At 47.4% G+C, this 25,925-nt stretch overlaps 2 protein-coding genes across 3 annotated transcripts in view; both read left to right on the plus strand.

Annotated features, from left to right (window-relative positions):
- ATP13A2 (ATPase cation transporting 13A2) overlaps positions 1-13,973 on the plus strand; it is a 48,644-nt gene extending 34,671 nt beyond the window's left edge. Inside the window, exons 21-29 of the mRNA XM_051988433.1 lie at positions 145-305; positions 516-620; positions 904-983; positions 2,538-2,690; positions 5,034-5,130; positions 6,940-7,163; positions 7,837-7,988; positions 8,276-8,448; positions 8,717-13,973. Of these exons, the coding sequence (XP_051844393.1) occupies positions 145-305; positions 516-620; positions 904-983; positions 2,538-2,690; positions 5,034-5,130; positions 6,940-7,163; positions 7,837-7,988; positions 8,276-8,448; positions 8,717-8,887 (1,316 nt within the window). The 3' untranslated portion in view covers positions 8,888-13,973. The remainder of the gene's footprint in view (positions 1-144; positions 306-515; positions 621-903; positions 984-2,537; positions 2,691-5,033; positions 5,131-6,939; positions 7,164-7,836; positions 7,989-8,275; positions 8,449-8,716) is intronic.
- Positions 13,974-14,301: 328 nt separating this feature from the next.
- Positions 14,302-25,770, plus strand: MFAP2 (microfibril associated protein 2). Of its 2 annotated transcripts, XM_051988436.1 has the most exons (9): positions 14,302-14,406; positions 21,099-21,180; positions 22,580-22,654; positions 23,311-23,337; positions 23,441-23,527; positions 23,886-23,924; positions 24,029-24,116; positions 24,289-24,362; positions 24,597-25,770. In XM_051988436.1, the coding sequence occupies exons 2-9, from the start codon at positions 21,144-21,146 to the stop codon at positions 24,698-24,700; spliced, it is 531 nt and encodes a 176-aa protein (XP_051844396.1). In that variant the 5' UTR covers positions 14,302-14,406; positions 21,099-21,143; the 3' UTR covers positions 24,701-25,770. The 2 variants fall into 2 exon arrangements, with proteins under 2 accessions (XP_051844396.1, XP_051844395.1); XM_051988435.1 differs by lacking the exon at positions 14,302-14,406 and having other exon boundaries at positions 20,231-21,180.
- Positions 25,771-25,925: the final 155 nt, after the last annotated feature.

Raw genomic sequence — 25,925 nt, forward strand, 5'->3', positions numbered from 1 at the left:
GGACCCCCACCCAGAGCCTGGGGAGCAGGCTCCCGTGATTGCGTTCAGCTCCTCTATCTCTGGGCAGCCATTGATGTTTCAGAGCCCCGGGGCCAGGGGTGGTCCAGGGGAGCATCTGCTGACTCTGTTCTCCTCCCACCCCAGGTGACAACATGCTGACTGCAGTTAATGTGTCTCAGACCTGCGGTATGGTAAAGCCCCAAGAGCCGGTGGTGTTTGTCCATGCTTCAGCCCCCGCCCGTGGCAAACCAGCTTCAATCAAGTTTGTCCCCTTTGAGCACTCCCCAGGAGGGGAACAAGCTGAAGTAAGTCTTGTGACTTACTTGTGACAGCCCCTCCTTCCCCTGGGCTGATGGTCTGGAAAGCAGCATGCACAGAGGCAGGGGGATGGACTTTATGACTTCCCAAGGCTATTTGACCCCACTCGCACCCCCTTCAGCCATTGCCTGATGAATGGGGTACCTGTGAGGACCTAGTTCCCAGGAGCTTTGGGGTCTCATAGGGGCCCATTTCAGCCCAAAGGGTACATTGTGGAGCTGACTGAGGAGCCCTGCCATCTGGCACTGAACGGGAAGGCATTTGCTGTGATTTTGGATCATTTTCCTGAACTTTTGCCCAAGGTATGGCTCTTCCCTTCCCCCCTCATCCCCTCTAGGCCGCGGCCTTCCCCTCTCTAATCCTGCCTGGTCCCTTGGAGCCAGAGGTTCCCCTCACCTCTGATGACATCAGCAAGTGACAACTTGCCTGAATCTCAGATTCCTCTTTAAGGAGGGAGGGTCGGATCCCAGATAGTCCCTAAAGGGCCTCCCTGCTCTAAGCCCTCTGGCAGGGGACTGTCCCCTGCCTCCTCTTCCTTGCGCCCCTTCCCTGGCAGCTGCCCCACGCACTCTCGCCCACCCCCAGATCCTGCTCCAGGCCACCATCTTTGCCCGGATGACACCGGAACAGAAGACTCAGCTGGTGTGTGGCTTCCGAAACCTGGAGTAAGTGACCCCTGGGATCCCAGTAAATGACACAGAGGGATTCTCTCATGACCCCCTCTCCATCCATCCTCCTCCCAAATTCTGGCCAGGTTTCTTCCCATCTGTTTGTAGGGAAGGGAATAAACATTTCAAGGGATCAGGGACTTTATTACATTGGTTTTCTTGGAGCCTCAATTTCCCCTGTTGTAGAAAAAAAAAAAACAGATTGGATTACAAGGTCTCTTAGAGACCTTTTAACTCAAACTTTCCCTTCCCACATCACTCCATCTCCCCCGCCCCCCCTCATGTCTTATTCCAGTTTTTACTCTGCTTCTGGAAATTCCTAACTGTAAGGTACATCCCTTTATCATTGAGGACTTTAGCTTTCTTCTTTGTAAAATAAGGGAGAAATAACATTGCCCTGGGAAATGGGAGACTTTGGTTCTGACACTAACTGGATGCTCATGGGCAAGTCATTACATTTTAAAATTTTTTTGAATCTTTGTAAATATATCTGTAAACGAGACATTCTAGGATAAGTCTAGGGGTCTTGGAGACCATTTAGTCCAACTAACTTGTTTTACAAATGAGAAAATTGTCCCCCTCACCCCCCAATTAAAGGACGTGCCCAAGATGGATGGCCTTAGCTGATCTAGGAAACGCCAAGATGCAGCATTTGAGGGGACCCCAAAGGGCATTTCCTTTGACGACTTCCTGAATGGGAGTCGTTTCTATAGTGTACCCTAACAAGGAGTCAGTCGCACCTTTGTTTAAATAGAAATCTCAATATCTTTCTGAAGTCTTCCATTCTACTTTGAGACAGCTCCCATTGTCGATGTTCTTTTTTTTAAAATAAAATTTAAAATTCAATTTTTAATTTTTTAATTCTTAAAACTTTTCAATTCACAAGCGTATCTTGCTCCCCACCCTCACTAACAAAAAGAAAGAAAACAAAATCCTTGCAGTGACTTTTCCATAGTCAAGCAGAAGTAATTCCCTTCCTCTGGTCCGTCGCCTCTGTATCAGGAGATGGCTAGTCATGGTTGCTCATTATAGCGATCAGTGTTCTTAATTGTTTGGTTCTAAAAGGTTTTTATGTGATAATTTGGACTTTGGCTCTGTTCCCTTCAATCTAGAAATCAGACTGAAACCTGTCTCTTCAAGACCTCCCTCTGCCTCTCCTAATTCTGTCTTCTGGGAGCCAAGCAAAAGCAGTCTGATCTCTCCCTTATGGGACCCTTCCAAATTTCTGTTCTATGTCCATATTTCCTCTAAGGGGCTTCTCAACAATCAAGTTCTTACTTGGTCTCTTCCGGGCCTGATGGTTCTGTTTCTGTGAACCCCATCTTGGGTGTGTACAGAGCTTGACTTGAAAGTTTTCCATGCCCAGGGAAACTCATGAGCTCCTGCCTCCCAGCTTTGACCTGGACCACTGAAGGAAGCCCAGTGCTTCCTTTCCAACATCACCCCCTGCCCCCAGCCCTCCCTTGGGATTGACCCTGTCCCTTCACTTTGTCAGGCACATGTCCTGGAATGGGACAGGACTTACTGACAGTCCCCCCCTCTACTTGGCAGCTACTATGTGGGCATGTGTGGAGATGGGGCCAATGACTGTGGGGCTCTGAAGGCAGCCGATGTGGGCATCTCCCTATCCGAGGCCGAAGCTTCGGTGGCGTCTCCTTTCACCTCCCAAATCACCAACATTGAGTGTGTACCTAAGGTGATCAGGTGAGTGACACAGCGGGAGAAACCTTTGGAGGCCACAGGATTGGGGGAGGGCAGGGACCAAGAGGTTACTTGAAGGAGCCTCAGGTATAAACACTATTGCCGATCCCCGATCTCCAAGGAAATCAAGGGACCAGGAAACCAGTACTAAGCACAGTTTTCTATCATGCTGTTTATACTTGCAGAAAACTCTTGCCTCTCCCAAAGTTTGGGAGGGGATCACCAGTAATTTAGTTGGCAAACTTTCACTAAATACTTTCTGTGTGTCGAGCACTGGAGATACAAAGAAAGGCAAAAATATGGTCCCTGCCCTCCTGGAGATTACACCCCAACGGGGAAGACAACGTGTAAATAACTATGTACATATGAGACATATACACTTAAATGGAAAGGACTGAGAGATGCCATTGGTACTGGGGCTATTCTGAGGTCTCAGTAACTCCCTGATCCTTCAGGTCCAGAAAGATATGGCCTTATCAAAAACAGAAGCAAGTTTGGCAAAATGGAAGAGAATTGAATTTTTGATCAAGGGCCACATAGGAGGAGAAGGTCATTGTAGGTAAAACAGGGAAGACCTGAATTCAGATGCCATATCAATAGTAGCTGTAGGACTATGTACAACTCATTTAGCCAAGTCTAAAGTCAAACTTTATTAAATAACTTAATATCTCACAATCTAAAGTCTCTCTCTAAGATTCTCTAGTGTGGTTTGCATCCAGAGAGGGAGTTCTCACACTGAAAGTTCCCACGTCAATGAAATGGCAAGTTCTTGATTTATTGATAGTATTATCGTTATCTCATGATAATGGATTTTTCTGGATGGGGTGCCTATAAAAATGGTTCAAGGACAAGTCACCATTCTGCTATTTTTTCTTTTACATGGCATGTTCTAAGTCCAACCTCCTTCAGAGGTTGTCATTTCTGGTGGCAGTAACCTGCTTCTGAATTGCCATCACAAACTCCATCCCCGATCTCTGACGACAATTAATAGAAATCTGTGAAATTTCTTGCCCAGTTTGCTCAGTTTTTCTTTGGTGACATTCTCTTAGCCTAGTTCAGGCAGGTATTAGCCACAGAGGGCCTTTTGATACTGTCCTTGGATCTTAGCTATTTCCTAAACTCTATCCAGAGGTAAACCACTTCCAGTTACATTCAGCAAATCCAGTGTGAATTTTTATCCTTTTTATCCATCGTTGTCATCATTATATATTTTTAAATTTATATCTATATAAAATTATATTAGCATTTTATGGCAATTATAAGAATCATCAATATTATCTCTTCCTTCTCATGTTTCTGGGTGAAGCTCATAGAAATGGTCCAGGAATAGTCATTAGGCTGCTATTAATCTCTTATAGAGATTAATTAGATTGATTAATTGATTGATCTTATTAATTAACAAGATTAATCTTATAAAGGTTAATTATTTGTGGTCTTTCAGACTGGTGTTGGTGATATAATCAAATGATGAATCAATTAATCAAATAATCATTGATATAATCAATACTTTTTTATATTAGAATAAATGTATTAGGATATGTTGCTGTTATTAGTAATGACAAAGGTCTAAGACCAGCCCTATCAGACCCCTGCAGAGAGAGAGATCTGCCCAGATAGACAGATCCTGAGATGCCATTTTCTTTCTTTTAAAAAAATTTTAATTGTATTTTACTTCTGCAATGATATGAAAAGATATTATATAACATTCACTTTTGTAAGATTTTGAGTTCCAAATTTATTTTTCACTTTTTCTTACCTCCCCTCTCCCCAAAACAGCAAGCAATCTGATAGAAGTTATACATGTGCAATCATTTTTAACATTTCTATATTAGAAATGTTGGGAAAGAAAAATCAGAACAAAAGAGAAAGATCATAAGAAAGAAAAAGACAATACAAAACAAAAAGGTGAAAATAGGATGCAGTGATCTACATTCAGTATTCATAGTTCTTTCATTGGCTTTATATGACATTTTCCACCCCAATTCTATTGGAATTTCTTGGATCGCTGTATTGCTAAGAAGAACTAAATCTATAATAGCTGATCATAGCATAATATTGATACTGAGTGCAGTGTTCTCTTAATTCTGCTCACTTCATTTAGCGTCAGTTCATGTAAGTCTCTCTAGACTTTTCTGAAATCAGCCTGCTGATCATTTCTTATAGAATAGTATTTCATTACATTCATATACCATAACTTATTCAGCCATTTGATGAATGGGTACCAGTTCATGGGTACCGAATTGCCATTTTTTATTGAGGCTTTCAGTTGCCCCTAGTGGGGAATCTTATCTTTCTTTCAGAATTCTGATCTGCTTTTGTACCTGTGTCTCTTCCCCTACATCACAGGGAAGGGCGTTGCTCGCTGGTCACCTCCTTCTGCATTTTCCAGTACATGGCCCTCTATAGCTTCATTCAGTTCATCTCCGTCCTAGTGCTCTACACTGTGAGTATAAAATTAAATCAGACTTGAGGGGAGAGGATAGGAGAGCAGGGCCCTCCCTTCACTTCCCCAATACCCGATTTCCCTTGATTCTTTTTGGGCTGAGACCCTCCTTTAGAACCAGAAATCCACCTCCTCCAGGAAGTATCCAACTGCCAGCTTTAATGGTTCTACTCATTCCAGAATTTCGAATTTCCTTCTCTCATAGGGAAGGGTTCAGCTATTTTCTGGGGTGTTTGTGGGCCTCCTCTCTTTTTGACAGAGGGCTCTCTGAGGGCAGACTTTGTGTCTCCCCTCCTAACAGAAGCTTCTTCAACCATTCAATCTAATTAAATTTAAAGATTTACTTATTTTTATTATCACTTTTTATTTACAAAACATGCATCATTGACCCTTGCGAAACCTTCTATTCCAACTTTTCCCCTCCTTCCCCCCACCTCCTCCCCTAGCTGGCAGGCAGTCCTGTACATGTTAAATATCTTAAAGTTTATGTTAACTACAATATATGTAGATATATTTATGCAGCTATCTTGCTGCACAGAAAAAATTGGATTTAGAAAGAATGTAAAAATAACCTGAGAAGGAAAATAAAAATGCAAGTAGACAATAATAGAGTGGAAATGCTATTTTGTGGTCCACACTCATTTCCAATAGTTCTTACACTGAGTGTGGCTGGTTCTGTTCATTATTAATCAATTGGTACTGATTTGGATCCTCTCATTGTTGAAGAGGACCACGTCCATCAGAATTGATCCTCATATAGTATTATTTCAACAAAGATTTATTAATTAGCTACTGTGTGTTAGATGCTGTTCTAGGTGCACTGGGTGTTCAGATAAAAATGAAAACAGCTCCTGGCCTCCAAGAGCTTATATTCTAATGGAATGAAACAAATACAAAATGTAGGTGAAATAGAATATGTGGTGATTTTGGCAGGAGTGTGAGAGGGGACTTGGGAAATGTGTTAGATGAGAGGTGATCTCAAGTAAGCCTTAAATGAAACTAGGAGGGCAGAAGTAAAGAAGTAATGCACTCCATGCATGAAAGATACAAAGGCATGGAGGGGGGAGATGAATACAGGATATATAAAACAGCAAGTAGACCAGTTTGGCTAGAATAGGGATTACATTAGAGGGAGTAATAGGAAATTGGTCTAAAAAGCCAGCCTGAAGCCAGATTGTGAAGGATGTTAAAGATTCCCCCTAAAAAGGAGATTATATGTTATTCTATAGACAACTGAGAGCCAATGAAACTTCTTTTTTTTTTTTAATTGAAGTTTTTTATTTTCAAAATATATGCAAGGATAATCTTTCTTTTTTCTTTTTTTTTCCTTTTGGCAAGGATAATTTTTCAATCAGTGAAACTTCTTATATAGTAAAGTAACCAGTTTGATTTCTGGCTCTCCTAGCTAAAGGATGCAGGGAGAGGGAGTGAACAGTGGTTAACGGCACTGTTCAAGGTTAGGTTTCTAGACTCTGGATCAATCCAAAAGCATTTATTAGTCACTGATATATATTAAGCCATGACAAATGAAAGCCCTGTTGTCGTGCTTAGCGTGCAAAAGCAAAAGCCAAATAGCTCTTGCCCTCAGGGAACTTCCATTCTATGTAGAATCCTCATTTCCCAGGGTGGGAAGTCCCTCTCCATAGAATATACTTTGAAGATGGAGACTGTTCCATTTTTGGACTTAGAGATGCACCCCTGTCTCTTTTGTAAGGCACAGTACCTGGCACATAGTAGGAGTTTAAAATATAATAATAAATTCTCAGTGATTGATTGGTGCCATGATCCTTCTATTTGCCTCTCCCCCAGATCAATACCAATCTAGGTGATCTACAGTTTCTCTTCATTGACTTGGCCATCACAACCTCGGTGACGGTGCTAATGAGTTTCACAGAGCCCGCCCCAGAGTTGGGGGTCTCCCGGCCCCCCGGCGCCCTGCTCCGTGCAGCCGTCCTGGGCAGCCTCTTCCTACAGACCGCTCTGGTTCTCACCATCCAGCTCAGCGGCTACTTCATCACCGTCTCCCAGCCCTGGTAAGCCCTTCATTCTCCCGTCCATCTCCAGGTTCCCCGGGGTGGATACCTTTTGGAGGGGGTGGATCCTTAAGGGGGAAGAAATATCGCACCTCCCAAATATAGAAAGACATTAAGAAGTTGGGGAGGTTCAGAAGAAAATAACTAAAGTGGCAAAGGGCACAGGGTCAAATTTCGTTTCTGACTTTTAATGTCCCTTGAGGGTCAGTTAAAGGAACAGGAAGCATCTAGCCTGGGGAAGAAGAAACTGAAGGGAATGTGGGCATGGAGGTGGACCATAGCAGCTATCTTCAGAGATTTGGGAGCAGGATTAGACTTTTTTTTCCCTTGAGGCATTTGGGGTTAAGTGACTTGCCCAGGGTCACACAGCCAGACGTGTTAAGTGTCTGAGACCAGATTTGAACTTCATGACTGAAGGTCTATCCATGGCACTACCTAGCTGCCCTGGGGTTAGACTTTTTCTGTTTAATTCCAGAATTAGGAACAATGGACAAAACCTACAAAAAAGCAGATTTAGGTCTATCCAGGAAAACTCTCTGTTAGAGCTGTCCCCAAAGCGCTACTTTGGGAAGGGGGTGGCTTTCCTTGGAGGTTTTCCCCCAGATTCTGGTGGTTTCTAACTTTTAAGTATCTCTCCTTCCTTCCCTCCCTCCCCTCCTATCCACTCCTGCAGGTTTGTCCCTTTAAATAGGACTGTGTCAGGGGCCCAGAACCTGCCCAACTATGAGAACACGGTCATCTTCTGCCTCTCGGGGTTCCAGTACCTCACGCTGGCTGTGACCATGTCTAAGGGTCCCCCCTTCCGCCGCCCACTCTACACAAATGGTGAGGTCGGGGAAATGAAAGGTGGGAGGAGGGAGGAATCTTGGGAGGATCCCTACCTGCAGCAGGAGCAGGAGCCCCTTTCCATCCCCTTCATGCTCCCTCCTTCCTCCCATCATCCCCAAGATCCTCAGAGTCCACAAACACTTATTAAGTACCTGTTAAGCGCCAGGGATACAAAGAAAGGCCAGAGACGGCCTCAGGGAGCTTCCAGTGCCATGGGGAAGCTGACAGAGAAGAGGTTAAGGGATCCTGTTCTCACCTTTCTCACCCCACCCCCCCTCGCCCAGTGGCTTTCCTCTTGGTCTTATTGTTGCTGGCCGTCATCCTGGTCGTACTCACCTTGGGCCTGCTGGACTTCCTGCTGAGGTGGCTGACCCTGAAGGACATCCAGGATATCCGGTTCAAGCTGCTCCTGCTCGGCCTGGCTGCCCTCAACTTCGTGGCCGCGTTCATGCTAGAGGTGCCCGGGGACTGGGGAGCATGTCCACCGTGTGTCGGGGCTGGATGAGATGGGGGACCGTGTCTTGGGGGCCACTGCAAGAGGATGATACTGAGGTTCAGAGAGGACTCAAAGATCTACTCAGGGTTCCATAACTCATTCCCTCCCCTTCTGAAGTCAGACACAAGGAGGGGACAAGAGGAGAAGGAGTCAAATAGGTGGGAACGAGTGGTACCGATGGATGGGGAATGTGGTGGGACTCAGAAATCCCCTCCTTCTCTTCCTGCAGTGCATCTCTGACCAGTGGATCCCCAGGTGCTTGCGCCACCTCTGCCCAAAGAAGGCCTCCAAAAAGTTTTTCAAGCGACTTGAACGGGAGCTGGCCCAGCAGCGCACTCCCTGGCCCCCACTCCACCAGCCCATCCTGGCCACCCCCAAGACAGCCTCCGTGCTGAGGTAGCCCTGGATCCTGGGGACTTCCTGGGGCGGAGGTCTGAGCCCCCCCCTCCCCACCTCCTCTATTTATGCATCTTGGTAGCAACACTGTCCGTGGCCTGGGCCTGCCTACACACTCCTCGAGTACCTGAGCGCAGAGCCGGACTCGTTCCCAAAGCCATATCCGCCGCCCGTGGCTGAGGTCGGAGCCTCTCGGCTCCACAGAAGCCCCTCCTCAGACACTTCATTCCGTCTTCCTCCCCTGCAGGGAGCGGCTTTACTCCACGTCCTTTCTCAGACCACTTTAGGTCCCTTCTCTCACCTTAGAAATAGTCTATCCACGGAGATGGAGGGGTCCACCCGACACTCGGGGGTCCCCACTGACAGACTGAATAAATTTGCCTTATTTTCCTGGATGTGCTGATCTTCTGTGAGAGCCTGGCCCTGACCACTAGCCCCATGCTCGGGATGCCCCTGCTTATGCCCTCCTTGTCCTGAGCCAGCGGAGCAGCAAGGGCATTGCCCGGATGTGGCCTGCTGAAGAGAACCTTAGACTGAGAAAGAGGAACTGAGTTCTAGGTTTGGTTCTTTTCTAACACGCTCTGCCAACTCCATTTCCTTTCCACGAGCCTCGGTTTCCTCTTCTGTAAACTCCTGGACAATAATACTTTCAGTGTGACCTACCTCACAGGGTTGTTGTGAGGAAAGTGCCTTGTGAACTTCAGAGGTCTATAGAAATGGCCCTTGTCATCCAGGCAACACTGAACTTACAGCTGGTTGCCTCTGTGACCTTCCAGCACCTTTCTCTACCACAGTGGCCAACAGAAATGAGAACGGGGGTGGAAAGTGGTGGGGCAGTGTGAATGGACTGGCGGGAAAATAAAAGGAAGCACTGAGAGGGTAAGAACTAACCCACGAATGATGGAGGCAGGATTAAGAAAATAGCTTAACAGAGTAGAGTATAGGATCAAACAGAATAAGACGGAATTGAAGAGCAACAAATGTCAAGTCTTACACATGGTTCAAAAAGCCAATTTCCCAAGTCCCAAGTAGATGACATAGTTAAGTGTTAGTTTTATCTGAAAAAATATCTGGAATTCTTCGTGGCCTTCAAGGCCTGTATAAATAAGTGTTGTGAGATGATCAGCATGAAAACTAAGGAGATCCTAGGCTACTTAAAGCGACAGATCAGAAATGAAGGCCATCACCCATTTTGCTCTTTCCTTGCTGAGTATTGGGTTCACTATTTCTAGCTTGTCCAGGGAGGCAGCTAGGTGACACGGTGGATGGAGCTCTGGGATTGGAATCAGGAGGTCTCATTTTCAAGTTCAAATCTAGCCTCAGACCTTTACTAGCCATGATGCTGGGCAAGTCCTTAATTCTGTGGGTCTCGGTCTGTAAAGTGAGCTGGAGAAAAAAAGGGCAAAGAACTCGGTGGCTTTGCCAAGAAAAATCCCAAATGGGGTCATGAAGAGTCGGACATAAGTGAACAACAGGGCTTGTCCAGACCAGTGTAAATTTGGGCACATCCAGCTGGGCAATCGGACTAACTCTATTCCAGCCCAAAATACTGTGATCTTATGAACTGGGGATGTTGAGTCTGAAAAAGGAAGAGTGGAATGGGCAAGGACACATTGGCCATCTTCACATATTCAAAGATTTCTCAGGTAGACAATCCCTTCCAAATGATGGATGGGAGAAGGGAACAATGGAAGGGATGCTCTTCAACTCGGGCCTTCCAGACCCCAGCCAAGGACCAGATGGGGGCCCTTCTTCTCCAACCTTCCTGCCCTTTTCTTCTCTCTCACTTGTGGCTAGACACTGAAATTCACCTCAAGTCCGCTCTCTGCTTCCCAGTGATGCTTCTGACTCCCGACCCTGAGCAGCAGACATGGCTATGAAATATAGCCCCTGGATACTCTGAAAGTTACTGTTTTTCTGTAAGAGGGAGGACCACCAGGTCTTCCCATTTGAGTTAGTAATAAATCTGAGGTCTTCTAGGCCTTGGTGTTTACTCCGTGGCTACTCCCAGACCACTCCCACCCACATCCCAGGCTCTGCCATTTGGCTTGCAGACCTCAGGGTCTTGCCTTCCTCCCTTTGTTGTGTCCTTAGGACTTCTGGGACCTTCATCTTCCTTCTATACATGTTGTCTTCCTCAGTTAGAATGTGAGCTCCCTGAGAGCAGGGACTGCCTCATTTTTTCTAATTGTACCCCCAGTGCTTAATAAATTTTTTCATTCAAGAGAGTTCACAGCACAGTGCCCAGCACAGGGCCCTGCTCAGCCCCTGAGAATAGAATGAACAGAAAGAGGATTCAGATGTAAACACATACACACCCTTTACAAACCTTTAGAACTGTACAAAAGAGATACTTCAAGTGTCATTGTAGAAATAAAAAAAGAGAGTTGGGAAAGATTTCAGAGGCCATGTAAGAGTTACCGTCGATTTTCTCCTTAGTGGCAGTGTCCAAGCAGAATCTGGATGACCACTTGAGAAAGGAACATTTCTGCTTAGATGCCCCTTTGTGGTATCTTCTCGGTGACAAGCCTGGGAGGGACTGACTTGTGGGAATTGGGATAATGATGACTGGAGGGCTTTCAACTATGTGAAATGTTCTGCTTGGCTGCAGAAGGCAAACCAAGGACAATGGATGGGCTGCCAAGAAGCCAATTTAGTTTTGGGGTCAGGTCAGACTTCCTAACAATGAGTGGAAGTCCTCTGGTAAGGAAAAACAATGGGGAGGGGGGATTTCTTTTGGAAATGGATTGGACTAGATGGTCCCTGAGGCCCCTTCATTGTATTTTTGTATTTGATTTAGTATTTTTTTTCCAATTACATGTAAAGACAGTTTTCAACATTGATTTTTGGAAAGATTTTGAGTTCTAAATTTTTCTCCCTCTGCAAGAAGGCAAGCAATCTGATGTCAATTATCCACGTGAAGTCATGTAAAGCATATTTCCACATTAGTCATGTTGCGAAAGAAGAAACAAAAGGAAAAATGAAAAAAAAAACAAAAAGAGAAAATAGTATTCTTCAATTTGTTTCAGACTCCATCAGTTCTTTCTCTTAAGGGTGAAGAGCATTTTCATCTTGATGACTTTTTTGGAATTGTCTTGGGTCACTGTATTACTGAGAAGAGCTAAGTCAGTCATAGATGATCACTGCACAATGTCGCCGTTACCGTGCTTGATTTTTTTCTGGTTCTGCTCACTTCGCTCTGCATCAGTTCGTATAAATCTCCAGGTTTTTTCTGAAATCTGCCTGCTCATCATTTCTTGCAGCACAATAATACTCCATCACATATACCAAAACTTGTTCAGCCCTTCCTCAACTACTGGGAATCCTCTCAGTTTCCAGTTCTTTGCTGTGAGGTCCCTTCTAACCCTCAAATTGGGTGGTTCTAGGTTCCTAATCTGGGGGATCAGGAAATTTTTTTTTAAAAGCTGATTTTTTCCCCCCATCGGCTATCCAGCCAGTGACCACCAGATGGCGACCAAGCTGAATAAAGGCCCCACCTCTCAGCCAGAATTTGGCTGGAAACTAATCCAGGCTGATCAAACAGCAGGAGAATAAAATGTGATTCAAAACAAAACTCAAGTACTCCCCGATTCCCTAACCCCGGTCTTTTGGTAGCCCCTGAAAATCTGGGCCTGGGATTGGCTTAAAACACATCTTGGGTCCCATCAAAAGTGAGCTCCCTTTTAACATCCTCTAGCCCAGAGCTACTTCTTCTTGACACTTTTCCTTGGCTCTGAGACTATCCAGGAGGGAAAGGAAAAGGAATGGTCAAAATATCTGAATAATGGCTGTGGCTGATGCTGAACTAACGTGGCCATTCTCCAGGCACCAGGGTTTGACAGATGAGGTAAAGCATACAAGTCCCCCTGATTCATTGGGAATTCTCAGCTGAGCAAAGGGCTGGGGATTCCTTGTCAAGGAGAGGAAAGAAGACTTGAGTTTAAGGAACACCTGGTGTGGATGGACTGCAGGACCTATAATCAGGAGGACTTGTGTTCAAGTCAAGCTTCTGATATTAACAAATCGTGGGATGATGGGGCAAATTACTTACCTCTCAGGGCTTCAGTTTTCTTTCTGGCAAAAGAAAGGCATTGGATTAAAATGATTGTCTAAGATCCTTCCCAGCTCTAAATTCAATGATTTTATTTATGAAGTGACCAAGGCATTTATCTGAACACGCAATCGGGATTTATTGGGGTGGTATTTCCCCACTGGGCAGCGGGGTTTGAGACCCTCAAGAGACCTGATTTAAGGGGAGAAGATACAACCGTGGTCTGAGCTCCTGGACATTGCGAAGGAGCCTCAACCTTCCAAAGTAAGTGGGAGCAATCGGGGAAATGTTCTGTCAGTGGCACAGTGGAAGTTGAAGAGACTTTACAAATCATCTAGTCTAGCCCTGAGGTTCTCAACCTGGGGTTCATGGATCTCTGGGGGGTGTCTGTAGATTTCAGGGGGCCGTGAATTTGGATGAGAAAAAGTTCATCTATTTTCACTGAGTGCTAAATTGAAACTGAAATTTTTAATTGCTTAAAAATCTCCCAGGGTGGAAAATTTCTCCCACACCTAGAGAATAGAGTCTGAATGCAAATAAAACCACACTATTTTCACTTTATTTTATTTATTTATTTATTTTTGGTGATTGTTAAATTGTGATCTGTTCCTTCATAATAGGATGAATATAGGAATATCTTTTACATGATTACACATCTATAACCTATATCAAATTGCTTACCATTTTAGGGAAGGAAGTGGGGAGAGAGGGAGGGAAAAAATTTGGAACTCAAAAGTAAATTAACATTAAAATTGTATTTTTGTAAATTGTAAAAACTGTAATGTAAAAGGTAAATTGTAAAAAAAATATGTATAATTGGAAAAAATAGAACACTATTTTTAAAAAACCAGTAATATAATGAAAACCCCTCCCTCAGCCTCAGTTTTTCTTATGGGTAAAATGGGATTAGCACTTATACCTCCCAAAATTGTAAGGATAAAATGAGGTAATACTTGTAAAGTGCTTTGTGAACTTTAAATTGATATATGTCTGTGTGTATACATATATGTGTATGTATATATATTTTTTATATTCTAAAGTTATTTTATCATTATGTATTAAACTAAAACCCACAAAAAGATTAAGAATCCCTGATGGAGCCTAATCCCCCCTTTTTATAGAGGAAGAAACCCAAATGTAGAGGACTTGACTAAGGTCCCCTGCAGAGCCCCCGGTCTCTTGCCTCCGTATCGGCACTTCTCGCCACACGTCGGATGATCCCAGTCACAGCCAACGTCCAGCACCTCAGTCCCCGAAGATCTTCCAGGACTACCCCTGCCTGGCCCCTGGACCGGACTCCAGCCCGGCCCCGCCCCGCCCCCGCTCCACATCTGGCCAGAGCCGCCCGACTCTAGCATTAGGACCCAGCGGAGGGGGAGGCTGGAGGTGGCGGCTCGTCCCGTTAGAGGGCTGGGGAGAAGGGGGAGGCTCTTGGCAGGCAGCTGAGTGGGCAGAGGAGAGAGAGCAGACAGGTAGGAGAGGAGCCGGCCGGCTGGGGCCCGGCTGGATGGGGGGCTGCCCCAGGGAGGAGGGGAAAGGGCACCCCGCTCGCTAGCCTGGCCGGAGGGGGACACGGGAGGGGAAGGGAGGTGGGAAACTGGGGGAGGGGCCAGCAAGGACCCCAGACCCAGGCCTGCGGTCTAGGGCTTTGAGGTTCCCCTCCCCCAGATTTGGGAAGGTTTGGGGAAGGGGTCTCTGGCCCCAGATATGGGAAAGCAAGGCAGCGGCTGGAAGGTGAGCTTCCCTGACAAATCGAAATGAGATCTCAAAGCGCTTTAAAACTTTTTTTGGTCTCTTTTGGGAGGTGGGAGTGGGAAGTAACGGAAGGGGAGAAGGACTCTCCCAGGATTGCTGCTGGAAGACCGGAGTGGGCGCAGCTCGCTAGGGATCGGGAGGCAGCCTGGAGGAGAGGTCCCCGGCGGTGAGGGGCGGGGGAGGGGGTGCTCGGAGGCCAGGGCCGGGGTCCTTGTGTTTTACATTACGGCTTTGCCGGGAGCTCGGTGGAGGGCGGCCTCTGTATTTTTGTGTTAAGTTTGTGCGTGTGTGTATACGCGTGTGTGCGGGGAGGGGGGGGGGGGCGGCCAGCTTTTGTTCTCTGGGGCAGTTGGAATGTGGGGGGAGGGGAGGAGAAGGTGGGGTCTGCCGAAGGGGAGCAAGAGAGAGTGTGTGAGCGTATGTTTTCTCTGGTTGATTGTTCCCAGATGTGCCCGATGAAACATCTGGTTTTTTCTAGCCTAGACCCCTGCCCTGCTCTGGAAGTGGAGCAGACAGTCTGGTTCTCTCCTCCTCAAATTGGGTCGGACTGAGGTTGCCGGGAAATCGGGTTGAGAATTGGGATTGGGTTGAGGTGGGGTCAGTTTGGGGGGTGGGAGAAGGGACTGAATCCTATGAGGTGCTCTGAGAAAAGGTGTGGGGGGGGTGAGGGAATCAACCAGAGGGACCCTTAGGTGCTGGGTTGGAGAGCTGGAGACAACCCAGCCCGGGAGTAAGGGTGGAGAGCATCCAGATGTGAAAGTTTGAGATTTGTTTTTCTCCTTCATGATGAGAGCAGAGAGAGCCTTAAACTGTTGAGGATCCAGCCTTAAACTGTTAGGGATCCAAGTAGCTAGGGAGAGATTAAGGGATCTTAAACGTGCTGATATCTATTTTGACAGGGGAAGGGGGGGCTCATTTGGGATTGACTGAATAGTGCTTTCAGACAAGGGAAACGATTAATAAGTGTTTGCCAAATTAAATTGAATTGCTAAATTCCCAGCACCGAAAGGGAGGCTGGGAGAGGAGGCCCCGATACTTTGGCCCTTCTCCATCCTATCCTGGGCTTGCCAGGCTTGGAACTAGAGGTCTTCTTGACCCAGCTCTTAGAACATCCTCCTGAGCCAAGAGAGCCTTTAGAAGAACAAGGTTCCAGAGGACCAGGAGGAGGCCCAGCTGGGAGATTTGGGATATTCTGTCCACCTCCCCCCAATACCTTGCAGGCTCACAGGGCTCCTGGGTCCCACCACACAGAGAGGGAATGTGGAGAACGGGGAGCCAAACCCAGTTCTTACCTGTCCCAGCCAAACGAATCACCTGCTTTAGCACACATTGTGCCTCTTTATGAGCTGTTTTGGCCAGGATGACTTTTTTTTTTTCTTCACTATCCCTCACATGAGGGCTGTTCATGAATTTGTGTGTCTGTCTCCCGTGACTGGAAAGCTTTCCTTCAGTTACTTGAAAACCTCTGGTTTAGGGCAGCTAGGTGGCTCAATGGATAGAGCACCAGCCCTGAAGTCAGGAGGACCTGAGTTCAAATCTGCCCTCAGACACTTAACACTTCCTAGCTTTATGACCCAGGACAAGTCACTTAATCTCAATTGCCTGAGGAAGGGAGGAAGGGAGGAAGGGAGGGAGGGAGGAAGGAAATAAATCCCTGGTTTGCTTCAAAGGTCAACTCAGGACCAGGTTTCTTGATCTTCTCCCTGTTCCCCCAGCTGTGTGACTGACTCCCTCTCTCTAAATTACCTTGTATTTTTTCTGAATATACTTCTATGTGTATATATTAGTTCTGCTGATAGAACAGAAGTGCCTTGAGAGCAGGCTTGTTTCATTTCTTTGTATCTCCAGAACCCAGGACAGTACCTGGAACATAATAGGTGTTAAATCAATGTGTCCTAATCTGGACAATGTGACTTTCTGCCTTTGGAAAGGGGGAAGGGAGTAATGTCTCTCCAAGGCTTTTCTGGAGAGTTAGGCAAAGCAATATCAAATAGTCCCCTAGAGGAAAGATCGATATTTTCTGAAGGTCTTATGAACCTCTTCTTCTTTTTTCTCACTCCTTTTTTCACAAAAATTTCACAAATTATGTCACCATAATTGAGATTAAGTGACTTGCCCAGGGTCATACAGCTAGGAAGTGTTAAGTGTTTGAGAGCAGATTTGAACTCAGGTCCACTTGACTCTATCCACTAGATCATCTAGCTGCCCTTCCTTTTCTCCCTTCTCCTTGAACCTTTTTCTGGTTCAACATTAGAGACGGCATATAGAGTAGATTCAGAGTCAGAAAGAAGTTGTAGATATGTCTGACCCTTTGTGACCCATTTTGGGGATTTCCTGGCAAAGATACTGGAGTGGTTGGCCATTTCCTTCTCCAGCTCATTTGACGGGTGAAGAAACTGAGGCAAATAAAGGAAGATGATTTGCCTAGAATCACTCAGGTAGTGTCTGAGATCAAATTTGAACTCTGGTCTGACTTTATCCATTATGGCGCCACCTAGCTGCCCCCAGCAGAGTCAGAAGAGTTTTGAGTTGAATATTGGCTCCACTGTCTTTGTGTTCTTAGGCAATTACTTGGCCCCTCTGTGCCTCAGTTTTTTCTTCTGTCAAATGAAGGGATTGATCGACGAGGTCCCTTCCAGCTCTATGACCCATTTCCACAAGCTAGTCCCCATCAAGGAGACCTTCTGGTAAGATGGAAAGAGCCGTCACAAGGGAACTGGAAAACCTGAGTTCTAATCCACAGTGTGCCATCTAATTAATAGTGTATAAATCCTTTTCCTTCTCTAGGCCAGAGAATCTGGGGCTCTGGTACCAGGTCTGCCATCCATGGGCTTGTGTGATCTTGATCTACCGTATTTCCTTCTCCATCCTCCTAACTCCATGGGAAAGGCAGGAGAGGCCTCGGTTTCCTTCTCTGTAACATATGGGGGTTGGACTAAGTCTGATTGTTCTGCCTTCTAATGTTCCTCCCACCCCAACCTTCTGTGTTCCGGGGCTCATTCCAGCTCTGACGGTCCGTGTTATATCGTTTCTTCCTACCCCAGCATTCTATGTTCTAAGGATCCTTCTGTCTGAATTCTGGGATCTGAGATCCTGCCCAGCTCCGCCATCCTATATACTAAGGGCCCTTTGATTCTGCTGTTCTATGGTTCCATAAAAGTCCCTTCTGAGATTTGGGTCAAATCTCTCACTTCTTAGCCAGGAGAACCTATTCCCTTATGTTCAGAGTAGGTAATAACACTGCATCTCTGATTTCTGGGAGGCCCAGCTTCCTTGGCAAGAAGGGAGGTCTCCTAGCTTCAGTGAGAATGACCCCCCACTAGCACAGAGGGGGCCCCATTCAGCCTAGGGTGGGGAGCATGTGGTGTCACTTAGGATGGATGCTCTGTGCCCAAATTCTAATTGGGAACAGGTGGCATTCTGGGCAGAGCTCTGGAGCTGGCACGTGGACCTGCTGGGTCTGAGCAAGATGGAAGCTGGAAGGGAGAGAATAAAGCATTGAATCCAGGAAGCCTGGGCTCCCCCTGAGAGACACCCTGGGTTCAATGTGTGGGGAACGGGATGATTCTTCCCTCTTCTGCGAAGTGGGTTTTACATAGGACTTTACGTGTGGCGCCGTGGATAGGGAAATGGTTCTGGAGTGTAAAAAAAAATCATCATAGTGAGTTCAAATCCAGTCTCAGACACTGACTAGCTGTATGACTTCCTCCTATTTGCCTCAGTTTCCTCATCCGCAAAGTGAGCTGGAGAAGGAAATGGCCAACGTTCCAATATCTTTGTCAAGAAAACCCCCAGTGGGGTCACAAAGAGTCAGAAATGACTGAATAACTTCAGAGCGTGGCTGGTGGATGACCAGACATCACAGGTCATAAAGCATTAAGCTAGAAAGCCCCGTAGAAGTTATCTGGTCCAGCCCCTTCATTTTTACAAAGGAGGAAATTGAGACTCACAAAGGGAAAATGGGGGACTTGGCCAAGAAGACACAGCGAAAGGGGTATTGGATAAAGATGTAGGCTCGGAGTCTGGAAAATTTCTTCCAGTCCCACCTTAGACACTTATTGCTTGGGTGATCTTGGCAAGTCACTTTCACTGAGTCTGTTTTCCAACCTATAAAGTGTGAACAATATTTGTGGTATATAAGGTTGTTGTGAGGTGCTGTTCCTATTAGACATACATATAACATACATTATAATATACATATTAAACCTTCGAAGCACCCTAACACTATATAGGTGCCAATTAACATTATTATTTTGAGGTAGTAGGCCATAGAAGCAGGATTTGAATCCAGGACCTGATTCTCAAACCAGTTCTCTTTCTACCATAATGGGCCACATAGGTCCATAGCATACAGCTACCCAGTTGTGGTACTTAGCACTGAGGGTCAGTGTACCCCTCTCTAAAACAAAGGGATTGGCACAGAGAAGTGGAACAGTGGCTAGAGCAATGGTCTCGGAGTAAAATCCTGAGTTCAAATCCAGCCTTAGACACTGCCTCAAAAAAAAAAAATTTAAGGAATTGGATTAGAACTTCAGCTCTCTTGGATATCATGGCAGCTGGGTAGGGAGGCATGGGGTCTGCTGGAGGTTTATCAGGGGTTCGTAGTGTTTACCCAGGTTACATTTAATCTCTGTCTGTCTCAGTTTTCTGTAAAATGGGGATAATAATAGATCCTACATCCCAGGATTGTTGCAAACATCAAAAAGATTTGTAAACTTTTTACAGACTTTAAAGTACCAGGGAAATTTCTGTTGTTGAGTCATTTTCCAGTTGTGTTTGATTATCCGTGACCCCATTTAAGTTTTCTTAGCAGAGGTCATTTTATGGATAAGGAAACTGAGGCAAATGGGGTGAAGTGACTTGCCCAGGGTCACACAGTTAGGAAGTGTCTGAATCCAAATGCTAGGTAGGATTAAGTGACAAATATAAGGAAGTGTCTGGGGGTGAGGAGGGAATGTTATAGGGCATCAGGAGCTCTGAGATGGGCCTCTTATTCAGCATCATACATGTACAACAGTCCTGGGGCTCCTAGCCTTCACGGGACAGACATAGGGAGGGTGTGGTGAGTGAGGAGCATGGGGATCTTTGGAATGTCAACGAGGAATCAATTCAACAAGCATTTATTAAGTGCCGACTGTGTGCAGACACAGTGCTAGGCTCTGGTGAAGACACAAAGTCACAGAAGAAAATATCTTGTCTTAGGATACAAAGTATCTTGTATCCCACACACAGAAGAGGAGATACAAAATAGAGGGGTTGGTTCCAGGCTGGCAATTTTGTATCCAATGAGGGAATGGCAGCTGAGAAAACTGACCAGAGCAAACCCTGCCACTTAAGCCTCAGGAAGTTCCCCAGAGCATAGAAAGTGACCTTCCCAGGGCCACATATCCATATTATGTCCAGAGACTTGAACCCAGGACTTCCTGTTCCTGAGTCCAGCTTCCTGCCTTTCTCCCTTCCTTCTCTTCCTCCCTCCCTCCTTCCTTTCTCCCTTTTTTTTCTTCCTTCATTTTTTCTTTCTTCCTTTCCTTCTTTCATTCTTCTCTTCCTTCCTTTCTTTTTTCTTTCTTCTTCCCTTCTTTTTCCTCCTTTCCTCCATCCTTCCCTCTCTTCCTCCCTCCTTTCTTCCCTCCCTCTCTTCCTTCCTTTCATTCTTCCTTTTTCTTCTCTTTCTTCCTTCTTCCCTTCTTTTTCCTCATTTCCTCCATCCTTCCCTCTCTTCCTTCCTTTCCTTTCTTTCATTTTTCATTCCTTTTTTCCCCTCTTCCTTCCTTCCCTTTTTTGTAAGGCCAGATTTTCCCCATTCTGCTGATGTTGCTTCTCAAATTCAGGACATCTGATTTCTAAGAGTAGGAGTGGGCGCTGACAGTGGGAAGGTGTGTGTCACAGGGACGGAGTCAGAAGGCAATCAGGAAAGCCTCGGGATTGAGTCTTGTAGGCTGGTCAGTGAGAGAGTACATGCCAGGCATGGGAGCACAGCCTGTGCAAAAGCATGGAGGTGGGAAACGTTGAATGGTCTGTATAAGAGACCTGGACCATAACATGCATAAAGAAGAGGAATGTAAAGGTGGGAGGGGGCCAGACCAAGAAGGGTTTCAAATGCCCACCAGGGGAACTTTCATTGCTCCTAGAGGTAATAGGGAGCCACTGGTGTTTCTGCAGCAGGGCAGGGACAGGGTCACATGTTATTGGACTATTATTTGATAGCCATGCTCTGGGGAGTGGGAGAAACTTGAGATCAATTAGGAAGTTATTTTAAAAGTCCAAGAGGGAGATGATAAGGGCCCAAACTAGGGTAATGACTATGAAGGTAGAGAGGAGAGGATAGAAATATTAGAGAAATAAGAAAATGAGGAAGATGGATAGACGTTGGAGGAAAAAGATTTAAATGACACTCTCTCTTCCCCAGCTCATCCCTCCATTTTATCCACTATTGGTTGCCATATTTGTTGTCATGAGAGCCGCCTACCTCTTCCTGTTATGTCTGCCTGGTGAGTAGTGAGTGGGGTCCACTGAGGTTTCAGGATCACCTCCCTTTATCAGATTCTCAGCAATAAGAAGTGCCCCAGGGCACGAGGGCATTCATCTTTCTCACATTGATGCTCCTGCCTAGCATGGAATGGACTCTCCTTGACTCATCTGCCCAGGGCAGCCACAGCCTCCAAGGGCCAGGTGGTTTCCTAAAGCCCAGATGTTAGCCCTGTCCCACATCCAAGCGGCCCCTCTCCACAGTGTCCTGAACTTCCACGGATGCAGATGTGGATAGGCACTCGCCCCGATACCCAGGAACTTGCCATGACCCCGAGATTCTCCAAAGAAAATGAAAAGATCAATTAGGAGTCTGGGGTCCTGAGTTCTAATTCCAGATTCTTAACTGACCGACTTTGGCCAAGTTCCTCTCCCATTCAGATTCCTAGTTTCAAAAAAAAAAAAAGATGGTGATGGAATGAAAGGGTTGCTGGGTCCTTACTATTTTCTAGGTGTTCTATATTCATGAAATTCCACCTATTTCCTCCCTTTGTATTTGGCATTTACTTGTCTGAGCCAGACCCTTGACATCTGTGAACCTTTATTTCCTCATCTATAAAACAGATCTATGAAAAATGCTTTCTAGACACTAATGGCAGGAGTTCTGCCGTCATTATCTGAAATTCCTCCCCTTGGAATAACACTAATATGTAGATAACACCTACTATGTGCCAGGTGTTATGCTAAGTGCTTTACAAACATCATCTCATTTGATCCTCACAACAATCCTGGGAGGGAAGTCCTCGTATTATCCCCATTTTATAGATGAAGAAACTGAAGTAGACAGTAGTTAAGTGATTTTCCCAGAATCACCCAGCTAGAAAGTGTCTGAAGCTGATTTGGACTCGGTTGTTACCAACTCCAGGCCCAGCACTTGTAGCACCATGTAGCTCATCCATTCCTTGGGAGAAGGAATTATAGCTCTTGTTGATGGTCCTGAGTTATCCTCTGCAACCCCTTTCCTTAAAGAAAGGGAGGATGGTGTCTTTAGGATAGATCATGGACCCAATTATCCCAAGTTCCTGACCAGAGACCTCCTCCTTTCCTCCTCAACCTTGAATCCATCCACACTCCTTCTGGTCCATCCAGGGCCCTAGTCCTATCTATTTTGATCAAAGAATCACATTTCTAGGGGTGGAAGGGACAAATACCTTCTTTGACAGAAAGAGAAACTGAGGCTCGTGGAAGCTAAGAGACTCGACCAACCTCCCACAGGCAGCAAGCTCCAGGAAGAGGCAGGGGTCTAATTCCAGCCCCCCCATCTCCAGCCAGTGATTTTCCCATTGTACCGTCAATGCCCCTTTCCGGGCCCCACGGATCACTAGTTTTCCCTCTCAATTCTAATTGCCTTCTTCCTTTCAGCCGGGCTGCTGGCCCAGGGTCAGTATGACATTGACCCAGATCACATCCAGTATACACATTACGGGGACCAGATTGGTGAGTGGCAGCCATGGGGCCTCCAGATCTCCCCCCCAGCCCAACTATGTCTCAGTGAGCCTTGAGGGGACCCAAAGGCATCTCATCCCTCCAACCTAAACAGAGACTCTGTCCATAACAACCCTCCCAATCGTCACCCAGCCTCCATTTCCAGCAGCAGGGAGCCCCTTCCCTCTCGAGGCAGCCCCTTTCCCTTTGGGACTGGCTGTCAGGAAGCTTTATGTGACCCAAATGTGTTCCTCCTGGCAACAAACCCCACTGCGCCTCGTTCTTCCCTGCGAGAGTAAGCCGACTAAGTCACCCATGCTCTCTGGGATCTTGCCCTTCTCTGACGTCCGAGGCCATGTACCTTCCCGTTCCTGGGCCCAATATCCCCGATCCTTTCTCCCAGTTTTTCTTCTGGGCAAAGTCCGGACCCTTCCCCAATTCTGGTACAGCCTCATCCGCTTCTGGGGCTATCTGCTCCAGGCCTTGTCTCTGGCCACAAGGAAGATCCTTCAGCCTTTGGTGTCAAAGGTTCATGGCTCTGGGGGAACCGCAGTACTGGAGGGGTCTATTTCCAGGGCTCATGGGCCTACCAGAAGGATCTATGTGCCCCCCCCCACCCCGAGCCCCACTGGCAGCTCTCTAACCCCTCTCCCTTCTCTCCCATCCAGACAATCCCGAGTACTACGATTACCAAGGTAGGCCCTGGCCAGAATGGGGGATGGGGCAGGGGGAGGAGGGAGGAGGCAGAAGCAGGGGAGGGGAAGCACTAAGGCCCCCTGCCCCTTTCCTCTTTGGCAGAGTCCACCCACCGCCCTCCAGAGGAGCAGCTGCAGTACCAGTCCCAGCAGCAGGTGCAGCAGGAAGTCATCCCGGCCCCCACCCACGGTGAGTTCCTTCCAGGGCTGAGGGCTGGAAATGGGATCCTAGCTCACTCCTTCTCCTATGTCCTACTTCTTACCTTCTCCCCCCAGCCCCATGAGAGAAGGGACTGTTTCATTCTTTGTTGTCCGTGTCTAGCACATAGTAGGTGCTTAAGAAGTGCTCACTGAGAAGTGTTATAGAAGCTCAGCGAAGGTTGCTGAATAGATGTTCCTTATCTGACTGTTCCTTATCCCCTATGGTCCTGGCTCCCCCCATCTCAGTTTATAATCTGTCAGAAGTGTATTGGGGGGGGGGTTGATAATTTCTCCTTCCCAACTCAGAGGAGTCTGGAAGGACAATTAGGGTGTTTCTCCCCTCACAGAAAACCCAGAAACAGAACCCACAGAGCCCGGACCTCTAGGTAAGCCTCCTCCCCCCTTGTCCCAAGCTCAGCCTGGAGAGGGCCCAGAGGGGCCCTTGGGAGGATAGGGCGAGCGGTCTCTTAGTCCTGTCCCCTTTCCCCAGACTGCAGGGAGGAGCAGTACCCCTGCACCCGCCTCTACTCGGTCCACAGGCCCTGCAAACAGTGCCTCAATGAGGTCTGCTTCTACAGGTGAGTGGCGCGGGGAGGGGCCCCAGTGCCCACAGAGGGGGCAGGGGGGGCCCTGCGAAGGTGTCTAGGACTGGAGGAGCCGCCGTCTCCGGCCATCCACAAGAGTGTGGGGGCCGCTGGGAGGCCGGGCACGAAGCGCCCCATTCGCCTTCTCCCATAACTCAATTTCCAGCCTCCGCCGAATGTACATCATCAACAAGGAAATCTGCGTGCGAACCGTCTGCGCCCATGAGGAGCTGCTCCGAGGTAGGGGGGCCCTGGTGGCCTGGGCCTAAGTCCCCAGACTACCCTGCCCAGTGCAGGAGCGGGGGAGGGCAAGGGGGGGAGCCTCCCACTGGCATCCCCACCAAGGAAGCCCAGCTCGGTCAGCTCCAGGTCCTTGTCTCCTCTGGCCTCCTCCCAGCCCTGGCAGCAGGGTCAGGGGCCTGGCAGCTCAATGGTCCGGTCCCAGTCTGACCCTCTTTCCTTCACCCTTTCTAGCCGACCTGTGCCGAGACAAGTTCTCCAAGTGTGGCGTAATGGCGACGAGTGGCCTGTGCCAGTCTGTGGCTGCCTCCTGTGCCAGGAGCTGTGGGGGCTGCTAGTGGGCAGGGGGCACAGGGAGGGGGGCAGGGCCTGGAACCTCCAGGAGCACAAATCCAGGCCAACGGGCTCAGGGGCTCAGGGCTGGCTTTGATTCTTTTGTGGGGCTAAAAAATTAACTGATTCTTAATTCTTTCCTTTGAGTGTGTGAACAGACAAGTACAGGGACTGGGTGGGGAAGGGGATATCCTGCCTCCTTCCTGTCCCCTGCCTCATTTGCTCACCAGTCCCAGATATCAGCAAGGTCTGGAAGGGCCAAAAGAGGCCACAAAATGGATGGAGACATGATGTTCCAATCCTGCCCCAGTAGCTGTGTAACCCTAGGCAAATCCCAATCTTTCTGTGCCTCAGTGTTTTCATCTGTGAAATGGGAGTTGGACCTGATAGCTTAGGAGCCCCCTTCCAGCACTAAGCCTCTGAACCTGCCAGACTTAAAGACCCACAGCAAAACCCCCCTCCCGCCACGGCAGCGCATTCCACTTGTGAATGGCTCTCCTTCCACAACACTAAAATCTGCCCATGCACCTGCCCCCCAGTTTTGAGCTCTGGGGTAGAGCCAGGCAAGATTACTTGCTTGGCCACTTGGCAGCCCTTCAGATACTTGAAAATCACTCATGTCCCACCCCAGGCTCCCCCCTTCCTATCTCCTGGCTGGACATGCCCCCAGCTCCTTGTCAGTTTGGGCCCCCTGATCCCCCAGGTGCCCCGCTTTGGCATTGCAGCTGGAGCTAAGGAGGGGCTTGGGCATGGATGCCTGCTGCTCCCCCCGTCCCTCCCTCTGCCTGGTGCTCACTGGCACCCCACCTGTTTCCACCAAAGTAGGCCCTCGGGCAGGCCCCCCCTGCTCTAGGTTGGACGTACTGTAGTGGGGTGTCAGATCATATCTATTTTTTTTTTTTGTATAAAATAAAAGAATTTTTCAAGAAAAATAGTCACCCAAGTTTGGGATCAGTATGTTGAGGGAGGAGGAGAAGGGTGGATCTGCCTTTTTCTCCTCTGGGGGGGCTGACAGAAGGGCGAGTGAGGAGAAAGCTGAACTCTCTAAGAATAAAAATAATGATTCTACGGGCAATGGAGTGGATAGTGCTGGTCTGGGGGTTAGCAGGAGGCTGTGTTCACAACCATCCTCCACGGGAGATGGGGGGAGCGAGTCGGGCCCAGGCAACTGGGTCATAGCAACTTATCTGGACTCAAACGCCCGTACAGATGCACTCGGACGTGGACAAA

The sequence above is a fragment of the Antechinus flavipes genome, chromosome 3 (assembly GCF_016432865.1).
Source record: "Antechinus flavipes isolate AdamAnt ecotype Samford, QLD, Australia chromosome 3, AdamAnt_v2, whole genome shotgun sequence".
In the NCBI taxonomy this organism is placed as follows: Eukaryota; Metazoa; Chordata; class Mammalia; order Dasyuromorphia; family Dasyuridae; genus Antechinus; species Antechinus flavipes.